This window comes from Acipenser ruthenus, chromosome 33 (genome assembly GCF_902713425.1).
Source record: "Acipenser ruthenus chromosome 33, fAciRut3.2 maternal haplotype, whole genome shotgun sequence".
Taxonomy (NCBI): domain Eukaryota; kingdom Metazoa; phylum Chordata; class Actinopteri; order Acipenseriformes; family Acipenseridae; genus Acipenser; species Acipenser ruthenus.
Window position 1 is genome coordinate 3,496,120 of NC_081221.1, and position 12,828 is coordinate 3,508,947.

General features: G+C 39.2%; 1 protein-coding gene across 7 annotated transcripts in view; it reads right to left on the bottom strand.

The window, feature by feature from the left end:
* Positions 1-12,828, bottom strand: part of mpp2b (MAGUK p55 scaffold protein 2b) — a 69,573-nt gene that overhangs the window by 35,474 nt on the left and 21,271 nt on the right. Inside the window, exon 1 of one of the 7 annotated variants that reach the window (XM_034055501.3) lies at positions 8,705-9,058. The exons of 5 other annotated variants lie outside the window; for them this stretch is intronic. In XM_034055501.3, coding sequence (XP_033911392.3) covers positions 8,705-8,792 — 88 coding nt within the window. In that variant the 5' untranslated portion in view covers positions 8,793-9,058. Of the gene's footprint in view, positions 1-8,704; positions 9,059-12,828 lie in introns of those variants that run through there. One more of the 7 variants, XM_034055503.3, reaches the window with a different exon arrangement.

A 12,828-nucleotide genomic window follows, 5' to 3' on the forward strand; every position in this document is an offset into this window, starting at 1 on the left:
ATGAAAATAAAAACACCGTTATAAACGAAAAACTTAAAGGAAGAGCATAGACAATTATACCTCGTTTCCATGGAAAGCCAACTCGAGTCGGTGCAAATGGAGCCGTTTACGTGGTTTTCCGAGTTATCACTTGAGTTGGTCAGGAAATACTTGGGGGTTAAAGGTCAAGACGTGCATTTGCTGCAGACGGTATTACAGTCAAATTGTCAATGATTTAAAAGATAAATCCATCTAGATATTCTTTCACATTTGCTTCATGCAGTGCATATACCTCTGGCTGACTGGTATGCAGAACAGGGAAAGAAGCGCTGGACAAGGGAAATAATGTGTTGGATTTCAAAGTGGATATGAGAATGGCAGTGATGAAGCCAATTTGCTTCAAAACATAAAAAGTAGACCAGACATTTCCATCAAAGGATTTTAAAAAAATCTGGAATTGATCTGATGCAATCAGAAACCCAGAGGCACTGTAAACTGCGCCTGTTACTGTAGTAGGACTGTTCTTTTATGTTAAGCATTTTTTGTGTGTTTTTTTTTGTTTGTTTTTTTACAAGGGTTTAATTAAGTAACAGCTAAAATTGTTTATGCCAGACTTGTTAGAAAGTCTGTAGCAAAATCGTTGATTGTATTTTCGATACGTTGTAGATATTACTAAAGACCCCCACCGTGCAGGTATCGCAAAGTCCATAAACAAAACAAAACATTAAAATAAATGAGTTCTGCACTATAAAACTGAGCTGATTTTACCAGTGTCTAACTGATTAGAATGCCTTTTTTGTTGTCCAAGTTGCTGCAGTGACATTGTAGATGCGAGTATAATGAGTTATTGTTTTAGCAGACAGACTTCATTAAGTAAACATTTATTTGAATTTTTTTGGAATTAAAAGTATAAATGCAAAACTGCGTTGCATTTTTCTTTGTGACTGTGCTTAGTGAAAAACAGCAATTCAAAAACCATCAAAATCCCCCAAGGTAGCAAATCCACCGAATTTAATACCAGCCAAAATGTCCCATTATACGGTATGTTCCCTCCCCCTACAACTTTTCTGATTGACATTTGTGATGCAATTTCCTCCCAGCCCGAATTCAGGTCAGCCCGAGGAGTGAAATCAGACCAGAGAATTCGGGCTCCCATCCAAATTGGGAGCCAACTCGAGTAATTTAAAAACATGGAAACAGAGTTGGGGGGGGGGCTACTCGAACACGTACCCGGGTTATGTGGTTCATGGAAACGTGGTATTTGCAAATGGCTGTATAGCACTCTACTGAAATCAACAGTCTGTAAACCCAACCAACTAAACACCAAAAAGAACAGCTAACTCAAAATGCAAGCTAACTCAAAATGCAAGCTAACTCAAAATGCAAGCTAACTCAAAATGCAAGCTAACTCAAAATGCATTGCCAGTTGGTGAAAGATTTTAATAACGTTAACAAACCAGAAGGCTTGAAGTAGAAAGGGGGGGGGGGGGGGGGGGTTAACACCTGCTGAATCATCCCTGAGCAGCAATGAGCAGTTCAATGATATAAACAGGACTTTATTCTTTATTTTCACTTTCCGTCATGTAAAGCCCCTGCCACAACAGTATAACCTCACTTCCTTCCCTACAGACTACAACTTGTGATAATTACCCATAGAACAAAATACTGTGATACACCATGGTAAAAGTATAGCCAATTGCGGTAGAGCATAAGAAAAGCATGGTAAATCATAAAAATCGTTTTACTGTGAAAGGGTTTTCTATAAAGAGGCACAATTCAATTCAAAATCTAATCTAAAGTCTGTAAGACTGCAGACAAAATAAGAGTGTGCGACAGTTTGCCTTTTTTGTCTGAAAAAGCCTCATTTGGATGAAAAACTAATGTTCTGTAAAAACTGCACACACTATTGAGCTGCAATTTGAAGATAATGCTCCCTATTTATAACACGCCAAGGACTGATTTAAGGGCTGTTTTTGGTTTATAAATATTCTCTTAGCATAAACAATGCTTTGCAACATTCGAATGAACTCATGAACCCTCTGGAAAACCACTGTGAAGATTTAAGTAATCAAAATTACAACAGTCTCTAGGACCAACCTCAATGAAGCACCAACTGGACATTCTTCCCCAGACATGTGATCGGTACTATCTGACAACATAAGCACCTCAGCATGTAGTATGTTCCCCTTTCACCTCTAGCCCAGAATCAATATTGTATCCACACTGCAAAGCCAAATCATTTCACTGTTTGTGCATTTGCCTATCTTCCTCATATAACTTTCCTCCGAAACTCAAATGAAGCAGATGACTGAGCATTTCCCTTGATCTCAGCTCCTGGGGGATACAGCACTAGCTGGCGCTCGTGAAGCTTTGAAGAACTATGTTTAAAAAACCATTATTACAGCGCAATCATTAGTCTTGCAAGTTTACATCCTGCCCATATCTCTTCCCATAGGAAATTGTAGCATTCAGATATGTTGGTACACAAACGATCAACTATTTTAAGAGCTGCAAAAACAAAATGTATAACCTCTTGCTGCTGCAGATAGCGACAGAGCAGCGGGGCATTTCAAGGAAGGAGAAAGATCTTATTCAGCACCGTTAATCATCTTTCGAAACTGTTAAAACATGACCAGCTGTACCTCTCATTTAAGTAATGCATTTATCTAATTTCTACAAGTATTTCCACAAAGAGTTTTTCTCTTTATTCAGAATGTTTTATTTTATTTACACGTCTGTGTGTCACTGGCTTTGTTTGTGTCCAAATGTAATCAAGCAAATGATCAGTTCAATTAAAGGTTTAATTAAGTAATTGAGAACTCAGTTGGTATGAAAACCAGCAGACACAGGGGGTCCCCAGGACCAGGATTGGTAAACCCTGATCTAGAGTACTGCTGACTGAATCAGTCAGTAATGAGAGGTAGGAAATAGCTTTGGCTGGCACGTCTGCATTGTGTTGAAAATGATATTGGGAACTGTTGATTGTGTTCTACCACTGCTGCACTCTCTGGCTTTCCAATAGGTTTCCATTCCCTAAAGGTAGTTTCAGCTGCAGGCACACATGCCTTCTTTCTTGTGCTGAAGATTTGTTGTCACTCCATCACTCTGGGAACTGAGCAGCCTTGCTTGAGACACCATAAGCTTTGCTGTAGCTCAGCCAATGGGGGGGGGGGGGGGGGGGGGCAAGGATCTCGATCCTTTCAATTGATGTTTATATTTGCAACATAGTTGCTTTTCCTGTTTTTTTATAACTGTATTGGTCACTGTACTTTAAATGTTAAAGGTGTCTCATGCTTGCAGAGGAAAAGCCTCCATTGATTTTCCATTGATTTTGACAAAGTGCTTGTAAAGGTACAGATCTCAGCAGCACTATTAGATATTTTTAAAGGCAAATTTAGTAATTTTCATCTCATTTTATAACCCTTTTATGAAAGCAGAGATATCCTTAATTCCCCTGATTTTTAATATATGTTTGATTGAGTTTAGCCGTTATAGGATTGTGTGTGAAATCTCATTTGCAAGGTTGCCCCAGAGGATAAGGGCACAAGCAGATTACAAACAACATATACTGATTTACAATGAAAATGCAACAGTCTAAGTTTTACATCAATAGCTCATTGGGCACATACATAATGTTATTTACATTTTAAATAGTGAGCTGATAGGTTTGTTGATTGTTTGAGTAGTATTGTTCCTTGGAATGACAAAATACTGAGCTCAAGTCATGTGATTTCATAAAAACGCCAGGTACTCAGTGTTTGGTATTTGAGTTGAGTTAAAATTGCCAAAATGAGTTGATTTAAGAATCTGTATAAATAGCCATTCAAAAAGACATGATTTAATTAACGCAAGAACAGCGAAAGATACAACCGTGCCCCGCTTGAGTAATTAAGATCGCCTGGTTGCTCTTGGCATGATTGAAGGCGCGCTGTCTGTGAGAGAAGTTGTCCGGAGAATGAGATGTTCTGCTTCAACAATCAGCAGATTAATCTCCTTTAACACAAGAACGCCTTTGGTGCAGATTGAGGGCAACCTTACTGCTCAGTGATACATTGACAAAGTCCTTGAGGCAACAGTTTTTCCGTTCCTGTAAGCCAATCAGGACGTGTCGATTTTCCAGCAGGACAATGCAAGACCACACAGTTCTAGGATTACAATTGCACGACCACAAGAAAACAATGTCGAGGTCTTGCCGTGGCCAGCTTTTTCTCCTGACCTGAGTCCAACAGAACATCTGTGGGACCAAATCGCCAGTGCCATCCACAGGAGACAACCGTGACCAGCCACCCTTCCTCAGCTGGCTGCAGCTGCACAGGAAGAGTGGCGGAACATCCCACAACAGTCTATCCAGAGGCTAATCAGGTCTATGCATCAGCGCTGCCAGGATTGAGGTAATGCATACCCGATACTAACTTTGTAATGTTTTCATTTTTACAGTGTGTCACGTTTTATACTGAAAACTTATCATGATTCTTTGATCTGTATTTTTGTTCACGTTTTCTGTGATTTTGTTTAATATCTATGTTTAAAATATTTGATTAAATCCATTAGACCTGAATGTTGCGTTTCTTTTGTGCATCAGTTTATATATTACATGTATACACTGCTTGGCCACTTTATTAGGACCTCTCTGTCCTGGTGTGGGTCATGTTCTCCTGGTACACCCCGGCTGCCTCGATTTCAGCATTGTTGCGGATCAAGTCCACCTAACTATGCTGCCCTTGAACCCTGATGGCGATGTCTACTTTCATAATGATAATAGTCATCCAATGTATTAGATTTGTGCTTGAATGGTTTGAGGTGCAGGAGAGACATCTCCCATTGGTACCACAATTTTGGGATCTCACCACTTGAGCCTGCACATCAGGGTTGTCCAATCACGGTCCTGGAGGGCCATTCCACTCCAGGTTTAACAGGTACAATTACATCATTAACTACTGTAGGGTCTGGATGATGGAGGTTTAATTGGTTCAATTAAATGTAGAATAGGGTTGGAACAAAGACCAGGTATGGAAGGGCCAACTTTGGACACCCCTGATATACAGGGGTGTCCTCTGCCTACCTATTGCATGAAATATTAATGACTGAATGGATTCACATCTCTAGAGATGCCTACCAGTTCCTTGTAGAGTCTACAGCACTTGCATCAAGGCTGCAATCTGGGCAAATGGAGACCCAACCTGCTTTTAGGCATATGTCCTAATAAAGTGGCCAGCAGTGTAATTTCAAGATTATTCTCCCCAAACAGCATGCAATAACTGTCTGCGAATGTATTAGAAAATACATTACAGGGGCATTACTGTATATGGAGTCTTATTATTGTAGTTCTCTAATAGCATGGTCTCTGAATGGCACCATTAGTATTTTATTAATTTGTTGAATTAGCATGTTAAATGTTTTTATATATTGACAAGGAAACTGTCTTGCTACAGGGGTGAAATTCTGCCGGTACTCACCGGTACTCCATACCGGGACTTATTTTGATGCTGGTACTGGGTACCGGGACTTATTTAATCTGCTTTTCATCCAGTGCGAATGCATTCCACCCACTCACACAGTCCACTAGCTTCTCAAATGCGCTTTCATTCACCACAGTTCGTGCTGCTTGAATTCTGTTTCCCCTTACTGCTTCTGTTTTTGTTAGCTGCTATTGGCCACCATTAACGTCACTGCATGTTGATTGGCCAAGCTTTCATTCTGATCAGATTTCATTTGGCATGAGTCACAAATCTCCGCCCATTTCGCTTTGTGTCGGAGCTCATTCAATGATCAGCAAGAGAAGACTTTAGCAGTGCAACGTGAAAGTAGCAGTATGGAGTAATTATCATTATTACGAAGTAATAATTATTTTCTTTAGTGTAGCAGAGAAGCTATCTGAAATATTCGAAACGAACATTGCTGCATATGAATTTGAAGGCAAAAATCCACGTCAGTGTTCGCTATAAATTACATAATTATCAATTATCATAATGCGTTTTGCCTTGAACCGATTTACCACATTGACAGAATTTGCACGAAATTTTCTAAAATGGCAAGTGATGTGTGGGACAGTAGGGATTAACAATAGGGCTGCCAACTTTACATTTTCCAAAACCAGCAATGCGAGCAAAGTGATGGGGGGGCAAGCATTCGTGGGGGTCGTGGTAGCTGAGAATGCAAGAATGCAAGCTGAGCGTTCCGGGGGGGGGGGGGGGGGGGTTGGGGGAGGCACAGTGGACTGGCTCAGCGAGAATGGAAATACCCAAACGGCAGTGAACAGTGAGTAAGCAAGATTCGCAAGAACCAGACTTTTGCTGTCCGGTCAGTGGTTCTGACCGTACACGGTACAAGTTCTCTTAAACCTGGATGTCCGGTCCAAAACCGGACAGTTGGCATCCCTAATTATCAATAACATAAAAAAACAATATCAAAGTGCAGCTTCAGATTTGGTAAGTGAGTCCATGGTCCAAGGTACATGTTAAGCATAGTGATCAACATTTTGTTTTGTTGTGAACCTAGTATTTTCTGTTATGAGGACTGTAGTAAATGAAAACCAAAACAGTGAGGTGTTTTCTCTTTCTACAATGCCCCCTTTTCTAAAACATTTTGAAGAGTTTATTTAAATTAAATGTGAGTTTTCGCTTGAGTGAAAATGTGTCTTTTGCCACTTTGTTTCTTGTGCAGAAACCACAATACCAGGGATAAAATAAAATAAAGTCTACTTTTATACTGTTTCTGCTTGAAAAATATTTTTCTGGAATAGATCATGGTACTTAATCTACTCAGAAACACAACAGAGAAGCACACAGAACATAGTATTGTAAGATAAGTAATAAGTACAAAATAAATAAAAGAAACAGGGATATATGTTCTAATCCAAGGCTATTATCGTAGCATGGCCAGGTCCTACTAATCATTAGTATTAGTAGTGCCTGTTACATAATACATTAGAGGGGTATTTTAGCCCCTATTGTGTATTGTTTGACTTAGACCTTTTTGTATATTTTTTTCATAGCACAGTTGATTTTTTTATACCATTTTCTATAACATCATCCCTTTTTTAGGATATCTTGAAACAAAACTCCCTCTCTACAGCAGGTACTGCATAGTGTAATATTTCTTAATGCTTGTCATTTAAGGTTTAACTTCAGTGTTATATTACAGTACATGACTGAGTGACACAAGCAGAGGATAGAAAGCTTTCAGTATTTTCAACTTCTTTGTTTATGGTTATAATTGATCAGTTATTTTTTAAGGCTTGTTTTGTATTTATAAATGTATCGTGTACCAATATGTATACATTTTTAAAGTATTTATTCATTGGCACTCAAATTGTCTAAATTTTAAAAAACGTTTACACCCGGCTGTGCATATGAGTACCTGTACTTTTTTTGCTGAGAATTTCACCCCTGGTTATTTGTATTAAGTAGTGTAATTTATTTTAACAGAGTAATGTGTTTTACTGTTCTCCAACACAGTGATGATTGGTATTTAAATAGTCAGCATGCTAAAGTTCGTGAAAACAAATCAACTGGGGTTTGTTTGCCCTGTAAAAATAAATCAATACATGAAAAACACAATTCAATTTACAAATCTGCATGTTTTACATGTTTTACATGTTTCACAGGTGCTGAGCTTTAACTTGAAAATCTGGCAACAGCAACTGGATAAACAAGATCCATTCAATAAACAAGATTCTATTTTAAACAGTGGGTTGGCAAGAAGGGGTTGCGCTTTTCAATGACAGGAGATTGTAAGATTATGGTATCGGATTATGGTACAGTCGTCAGTCGCGTTTTACCGCCCTTGTATTGAGAATAAAATCAATCCCCATCATATATATCGAACAAATTATTGCTCATACCCGTCACACGTGATTCCGTCACCAGTTTGCTGATACAAAGCCCATCTCTTCAATGTTACAATGTACTTGTTTATCCGTCACAACCCGTGTTTTTTTGGTTTTTTTTTTTCTCTGCATGCCAAATGAGTCTGTTATTGTGCAGTTACACAGCGCTTCCTCCAGTTTCACCGGACGAAAATTCAGCCAAAACAAAGCAAAGAGACAAGCTACGGTAATGTAACAGTTAATCATTAAACAATTTTAGAGACTGTAATGTATTTGTTTTAATCTGTGATCTTTAGCTGTTTTTGTGCATTTTCATTTGCAAGTGAACTGTGACATTAGTGCCTTATCCAGCACAATAGTCTGCAATTTCAACATACAGCAGAAAAGGGTGCCATGCCTTGGAAGAATCATTCTTTGGCTCTGAGTGTATTTGTTTATTTTTCCCAATTTCAGGAAATACAGAATATCCCTAACCCACTGTACATGAGAGGGAGGGGCAGCTTGTTTCCAGACCACCAAAATCAGTCATCTTGCCAAAAAGAAAAAAAAACGCTAAATATTTCTGCAGTATTTTGTAACATGGTATGGATGAACAAAACACCACCCAGCATATAAGTAAATATTCGTTTGGATTCAACATACATAATGTCCCCTATCCCCCCCCATCACCTGTGCTCTCAAGCCACACACCTGCCACACTACTTCCTAATTGGACTCTAATCCTTATCCTGTGAATGTCATTCATTTTCTTTTCCCATGCAGCACTAAGTACTAAACAGCAGGCAGCTTACTGTTCCCCAGGTCCTCCCACAGCCCTAAGTTCAATTAAAAAAGGCACCTGGTCTGTAATTGCTCCGTTAACCCTCAGCACAGAGAATCCCCATTCCATCCCCTTACCTTCTCCGCTCAGCTTCAGCTCGGAGCCCTCTGACGAATTTAAAGAGCCCTCTTCCAAGGATAATCTCCTCAAGAGACTGTCAGCCATGTCGACACAGGGAGAAAGAATAGGGAAAGCTGCTCTCTTGGTCTATGCGCTCTCTCTCTCTGTCTGTCTGTCTCTCTATCTCTCTCTCTCTTCAATCTCGGTTGGCTGATTTTTAACCCTCCGTCTGCAATGAAGGCTTTTACAGTATGTGTTCTCACCAGCCTCCCCACCACCACTCCTCTCCCCAACTCCTTGAAGTGCAGGGAAGGAGGGGTGGGTGTGATTAACTCTTTAATGCCAATTCAAGCTGACATTCTGCCTGCTTGGGTTGGATGTGGGTGGAGTTTGTAAGTCCTAAACAGTATCAGGAGACATAGTACAGTGTAGTAAATATAGTAAACCAAGTCCCTCCCCCTCCTGCGACTGTGACATGACCCTTCAGCCAATCACACAATGCAATTGCTTCCAGCTCCACCTACTCTCAGGCTTTCAATTCTGATTGGTTGCATGCCTTAAATTGTGGATGGAAAGACAGCGAATTCTATACACACTTAGACATAAATAGAACCTGTCCAGTCAAATGCACGTTACAATACAATACAATGTAATTTCAATGGAGCTAATATTGCAACATACTGTGCAACAAGAGATTGGATTATTAGCACCATGAGTTTCTAAAAGGGAAAGTTGGCTCAGTGTTGACTCACACATCAGTCCCAAAAATTTTAGTACGACACAAAACGAAAGGTTTGTCAAAGACTACTAGTTTCTTTTAGCGTTTCTACATACTATATTGCAATTGAGTGTTTTATACAGTAAGTGTGTTTTTCCTATAAGCCTGGCTGAACAATGTGCTGTAAATCACAATCCCCACTCTCTCTATGACAGTACTGTACATGTCACCCTCACAGGAAGCTTCTGAATGCACACCCAGAACAGTGACGCGGTTTCAAATCCCTTCCCCTGGGTTCTCCGGGATTTGATCCCGGTCGACTGTATTGGATAAACAAAACACCTTTTGTTTCTGATCAAAACAATTAACAATCGGATCAAATGAATCATAATAGTATTTCCCTTTTCTTAACCACAATGACAGATTAAAGGAATTTCAGCACTGTGCTGGAAAATGAAAAACAATATGCTTTTACAATATAGAGCTGGTTTTTGCAATTTAATATAAAAGTTTGATGGGGAATTTACGCTAATTGTAAAACATGTTTTATTTCCTACATTTAGCTGTGCTTGTATCCTGCTGTACCTTTAGGGTTGTATGATGGCCATGTTTACTTTGCATCCCACAATACAATTTACAAATGTATTTTTTTCCAGAGTGATTGCTTGTCATATTTTTCTGTAGTTTCCCTTTCTTTGCAATCTACTTAATTAGAAACCAGAGCTGTTTCTGTCTGCTTTATTTAAGTCATTTTATATGTCTAATACGTACAGTGGCTCTCAAAAGTATTCACCCCCCTTGGACTTTTCCACATTTTATTGTGTTACAACATGGAATCAAAATGGATTTAATTAGGAGTTTTTGCCACAGATCAACACAAAAAAAATCCATAATGTCAAAGTGAAAAATAAAATCTACAAATTGTTCTAAATTAATTGCAAATATAAAACAAAATAATTGATTGCATAAGTATTCACCCCCTTTGCTATGACACACCTAAATAAGCTCTGGTGCAACCAATTGTCTTTAGAAGTCACATAATTAGTTGAATCGAGTCCACCTGTGTGCAATTAAGGTGTTTCACATGATTTCAGGTTAAATACACCTGACTCTGGGAGGTCCCACAGTTGGTTAGTACATTTCATAACAAAAACTACATCATGAAGACGAAGGAACATTCAAAGCAAATCCGGAATAAGGTTCTTCAAAAGCACCAATCAGGGGTAGGATATAAGAACATTTCCAAGGCATTGAATATCCCCTGGAGCACAGTAAAGTCCATTATTAAGAAATGGAGAGAATATGGCACAACTGTGAATCTGTCTAGAACAGATCGTCCTCAAAAACTGAGTATCCGGGCGAGAAGGGCACTAGTCAGGGAGGCCACCAAGAGGCCTATGGCAACTCTAAAGGAGTTACAGTCTTCCACGGCTGAGCTGGGAGACACTGTGCATCTGGCAACAATAGCCCGGGTGCTTCACAAAACTGGCCTTTATGGGAGAGTGGCAAAAAGAAAGCCATTGTTGAAAAACATCAAATCTCGGCTAGAGTTTGCCAGAAGGCATGTGGGAGACTCTGAGACCAAGTGGAAGAAGATTCTATGGTCTGATGAGACCAAAATAGAGCTTTTTGGCCTCAATGCTAAGCGCTATGTCTGGCGCAAGCCTAACACTGCACATCATCCTGAGAACACCATCCCTACCGTGAAGCATGGTGGTGGCAGCATCATGCTATGGGGATGCTTCTCTGCGTCAGGGCCTGGAAAGCTTGTGAAGATAGAGGGCAAAATGGATGCAGCAAAGTACAGAGAAATCCTGTAGGAAAACCTGCTGAAGTCTGCAAGAGACCTGGGACTTGGGAGAAGATTCATCTTCCAGCAGGACAATGACCCCAAACATACAGCCAAAGCCACACTGGAGTGGCTTAAAAACAAAAAGGTCAATGTCCTTGAGTGGCTCAGTCAAAGCCCGGACCTCAATCCAATTGAGAATATGTGGAAAGAGTTGAAAATTGCTGTTCACCAAAGGTCCCCATCCAACTTGACGGTGCTTGAGCAATTTTGCAAAGAAGAATGGGCAAAAATTGCAGTGTCCAGATGTGCAAAGCTGGTAGAGACTTATCCAAATAGACTCATGGCTATAATTGCCATTATGGACTTTTTTTGTGTTGATCAGTGGCAAAAACTCCTAATTAAATCCATTTTGATTCCATGTTGTAACACAATAAAATGTGGAAAAGTCCAAGGGGGGTGAATACTTTTGAGAGCCACTGTATGTCTTTAATGTACACTTTCAGATGGAGGTTATTTTTAAGGCCTGTGTTGCTGCATACTGATTTCTAAACCAGTGCATTATGCATATGGAACAAATTAAGTATATGAAAAAAAAACCCCGCACACACAGCCAGTTATTCAATTTTGTATCTGGGCTACATAAAAATGATTCATTCATATTTATAAATAAAGAATGACACTCAATCCAGTGAGATATTAATTTTACACATAGCTCTAAGCATCACTATATTGAAAAAACATTTGTATAAATCTTATTGAGCTAGTACACTTTTCTGGTGATGAAAACTAAAATACACATATGTGATCTATATTGTATACTTTCATAATGCAGTGCGATCTATACACCCCCAGGGAATTATGCACAGAATATATATATATATATATATATATATATATATATATATATATATATATATATATGCAAAATGATGCGGTATCTCTGTACAAGTATGTGCAAATAACAAAAGTATTGTGCAGTTGTATTGGGTTCTTCTCTCATACTGGATATCAAAATACTAGACAGTAAGTTTAAAAAAAACGCATCATTAAGTAGAAACCAAAATAAAGGCACTCCAGCTCTTTCAGTTTTTCTTCCGACAACGCCTCTGATCGCACAGGACAAGATTATACAGTGAGTTACTGCGCTCAGCATCAGCTGTATTTGTTACTGCATTTGTGTTGGAAGATGCTCAGCTATTGATGACCAAAACAAGTCGGTCTTCAAATACCTGCCCAAGAAAATCTTTTACTCTCTCTTTTGCTTATATATTTGTAACGTGGGACCTTTGTTGTGGCATTTTCTGGCAAAATCGATCAATGCTCCCTTGACCCTCATTGTGATCTGACATTTTCCCTGTCGTTCTCTGTTAACGGTGATATTATGTAATACTACATGCCTATGCGTACTGATACGTTTTATGCATAAAATTACGCGGGTGCACAATTGTGTAATTCCCCAGGATGTAAATCTATATTTACTTTTAATTCCTAATGTGGTTTTATTGCACTAGTAGTGGAATATTACATATTAATTAACATGGACACCAAATGGGGAAACACCATCACTGCTGCCATCTAGTGTGTGTTTCCAGAAATGCAGGCAAAGGGGAATTGGGATTAGTATATTTTAG